The sequence below is a fragment of the Triticum dicoccoides genome, unplaced genomic scaffold (genome assembly GCF_002162155.2).
Source record: "Triticum dicoccoides isolate Atlit2015 ecotype Zavitan unplaced genomic scaffold, WEW_v2.0 scaffold84334, whole genome shotgun sequence".
NCBI classification, from domain to species: domain Eukaryota; kingdom Viridiplantae; phylum Streptophyta; class Magnoliopsida; order Poales; family Poaceae; genus Triticum; species Triticum dicoccoides.
In genome coordinates this window covers 1-3,057 of record NW_021304314.1, presented here as the reverse complement: position 1 = coordinate 3,057, position 3,057 = coordinate 1, and the positions used below count along the sequence as shown (strand labels likewise).

The following is a 3,057-nucleotide window of genomic DNA, read 5'->3' as shown; positions in this document are numbered from 1 at the left end:
GTAACAAACTCCAACCGGTGCCTGCTAGCGAGAGCAAAATTGGCTGGTCCATTATGGCAAAAACTCACTTGGGCATTTTTTTAAGGACGCCGATAACACCCACACGTGTGGGCGTTAAGTAATCTGGCCACACGTTTTGTGTGATGTCTAAGAGGATCAGCCCACACGCCTATGTGTGGGCAAAACAACTAGCACCCACACGCCTTTTTTTTCCTCACGGTCCATCTCACACGTCTATGTGTGGGCAAAATGGATAACGCCCACACGACCTCTCTCAGCCACCTACCTCACGGTCCCGCACGCCCCGCGTGACAGTCACCACGCGTCCCCGCAGTTGCCATGATCCGGATCCTCTTCAATGTCCGTTTAACTGCAGTTGCCATGTCGCTGAACTACAGTTGCCATGTCGAACAACTACAGTTGCCATGGTTGCTCAACTGCAGTTGTCATATCAGGTCAAGTGCCAGATGCCATTTTGGACAATTGCAGCTGTTGTCATGTATGGTCTGGTTTACTATAGTTGCCATGATTTGAAAACTTTAGGGGTCGCCACCTACTAACACTAGGCAGTTCCATGTATGATTTAGTTTACTACAGTTGCCATGATTTGAAAACCTTAGGAGTTGCCACCTACTAACACTAGGCAGTTGCCGTGTAGCGCTACAAAGAGACATGGCAAAATAACATGTGTCGGGTAAAGAGAGAGTTGCCATCTTCTTACAAGCACACTAGGGCAGTTGCCATGGACCTTGCAAAACACATGACAACTGACATGTTCGGGTAAAATAAAAAGAGTTGCCATCTGCTTACAAGCACACTAGGGTAGTTGCCATGTGTGCAAGTTCAACATAGCCTTCTTTAACCTTGACATAGAGGAATGCTCTTGTCCCTACCCGCGTGTGCAAGTTCAACATAGCCTTCTTTAACCTTGACATAGAGTGTAAGTGTATCCACAAGTAGCTATTTCAATTAGCATTCCCACACTAGAATGGCAATAGATTTCAATGTGGTTAGATTTATATTATTTCAGTTTCCCTTCCCGCGCGAACCTGATTCGTGTATATATCCCGTGGAGTAATAATTCATGCATCTCGCCCCCTTGTTGGTTCTTCTGATTTGTTTGGCCGCTGGCCTTAATTTTGCAGCTGCGGCTATCCATGGACCGCCACTTAAAGAGCTACCTTCTTGTGACTGGAGCAAGACTGTGGCATCATCTGTCAACGTTGTGTCCTTGAAGGTTATCAAATCCGATGTGGGCTACCCTATCAGTGTATTTGGTATTGTTCTCGCAAGGGATGCGGTCGACTACAAATGTGTGTATCTCTTCAAGCGTGGAAGGGATGATCCCCAGCTCATCAACTCTTCGGTATGTTATACATTCGTCCTCCCTCAGTCTCTGTAGTGTTTGCTTACTACTGTATATTACTGAATACTGATGCATGCTAATCAAGTCCAAATGTTGTCCTCGCCATTAATCAACTGTGGATAAAAGAGTAATTATTTGATCATTGCCATAATGAATAGTCACACCAGTATGTAAATAGTTGTATACTCCCAAGTCCCAACATATCTGCTAGATTCTTTTACTTCCTCTACTGATGCACAGCTTGTATATTTATTTTAACTGAAATAATTCTTGACATCCTTCGTAGTCGCGAATATCATGATTCAGAAAACTAGCTTCGTACTGTATACACTTTGTTGCTGAAAAAGCTTTTATATTTATGGATTATAGTTGTAATTGGAGAAATGATAGTTTTTGCAACTCACCATTATGTTGTGAGGTATCATTCTGTTGTCATAGTTCCTATTAATATGCTTACTAATTGTCAAACAACATGATCTCGTCAAACTTTGCTGATGTAAAAGTTGGAGAGATTACTATTCTATTTGAAAACACAACAGTTTCTGCATCTGACTGCTAATCTTCTGAGCTATAAATTTGTTGCCATAGTTTTTTATATTTTGATTCCCAGTTGCCGAACCACACCGTGTCTCATCAAAGTGTTTGCCTTTTGTTCTAATGTGATTTTTCTTTGCGAGAGGTAGAGGGAGAGGTGATGTTCCCCTAGCTAGTTTAACATTATCTTGGAATCCCTTGAATTTATATTCGTCAAATTAACTTGGTTTCAGACTACATTTCGGTATAGCTTGTTTAGTCAACTTACTAAATGTATGTTGTGCAGGAGGATGAATTAACTTTAACAGGACCGCGTCGAGCATTTATTGCACGAGATAGCATGTTTTTTGAGATTAACTTAAAGATCAAGGGTGCTTCTGGGATTGCAGAAGGAGATTTTAGCAAAGGTGTAGTGGAGCACAATCTCAACTGCTATGGTGGTCGAGCTATGGCTCGGTGTCTGACTAGTTGGCGTAGCACAGTTGAATTGGTATGCATCCCTGTTCGGCATCCTGTGGAAGCCACCCTTGAAGTCAAAATTCTGGAGGGACCTCATGGTGTGCCTTTCCGTGGCAAAGTGATTGCTTGGACCGATGACTTCGAAGAGAATCCTATGACCCTATTCGAATACGATGATGACAGCAGCGAAGAGGTTGCAGGTGGTCAGGGATTAGTCAGAGACGATGGCTCTCTTGCGCTAGCTCGTAATTTGATAGCTGTCCCTATCAACAAGGATGACGGAGAAATGGTGCTCAATGTCTGCTTTGTTGATAACCATTATGAAAACGAAGGCACTGTGGTCACTCTGCAATACCCTTGTGAAGAGGAGTTTTGCACATATGGTTCCTACGTACTTCAGTTGAAGGTTGCGTGGAAAGCTATTCTAACCAGGCCAATATCGAGAGAAGTCCATAACAGATTGTTTTCTCTGCCACAGCCCCAACTAACTGTCAACTCGTGGATGTGGGAGTTGGTATTCCAAGGTAGTCGCGGATCCTTTGGTGAAAATCTAAACTCGTAATGTCTCAGTTGGTAGGTCGCGTTCCGGGTTTTATTTTAGTCCCACCATTTTTGTCCGGGTTTTTTTCGTCCTCCCTCCCACCTCCCAGCGATCTCCCACGCCCCCACCTCACCCGCACGCAACAAAAAAAAAAAAA

General features: G+C 43.5%; 1 protein-coding gene across 1 annotated transcript; it reads left to right on the top strand.

Moving 5' to 3' along the window:
• Window positions 1–425: 425 nt before the first annotated feature.
• Window positions 426–2,976, top strand: LOC119348082. Its single transcript, XM_037616459.1, has 4 exons — window positions 426–509; window positions 874–940; window positions 1,146–1,366; window positions 2,187–2,976. Exons 1-4 carry the CDS (start codon window positions 426–428, stop codon window positions 2,919–2,921), a joined length of 1,107 nt encoding a protein of 368 aa, XP_037472356.1. The 3' UTR covers window positions 2,922–2,976.
• The last annotated feature ends 81 nt before the right edge of the window (window positions 2,977–3,057 follow it).

Bases quoted from the DNA above. Each gene is read 5' to 3' on its own strand.
- LOC119348082 (XM_037616459.1), top strand. From the start codon at position 426: ATGGTTGCTCAACTGCAGTTGTCATATCAGGTCAAGTGCCAGATGCCA. The intron at 941-1,145 runs GTAAGTGTATCC...TTAATTTTGCAG, and splicing joins CTTTAACCTTGACATAGAGT to CTGCGGCTATCCATGGACCG. The intron at 1,367-2,186 runs GTATGTTATACA...TATGTTGTGCAG, and splicing joins CCCAGCTCATCAACTCTTCG to GAGGATGAATTAACTTTAAC.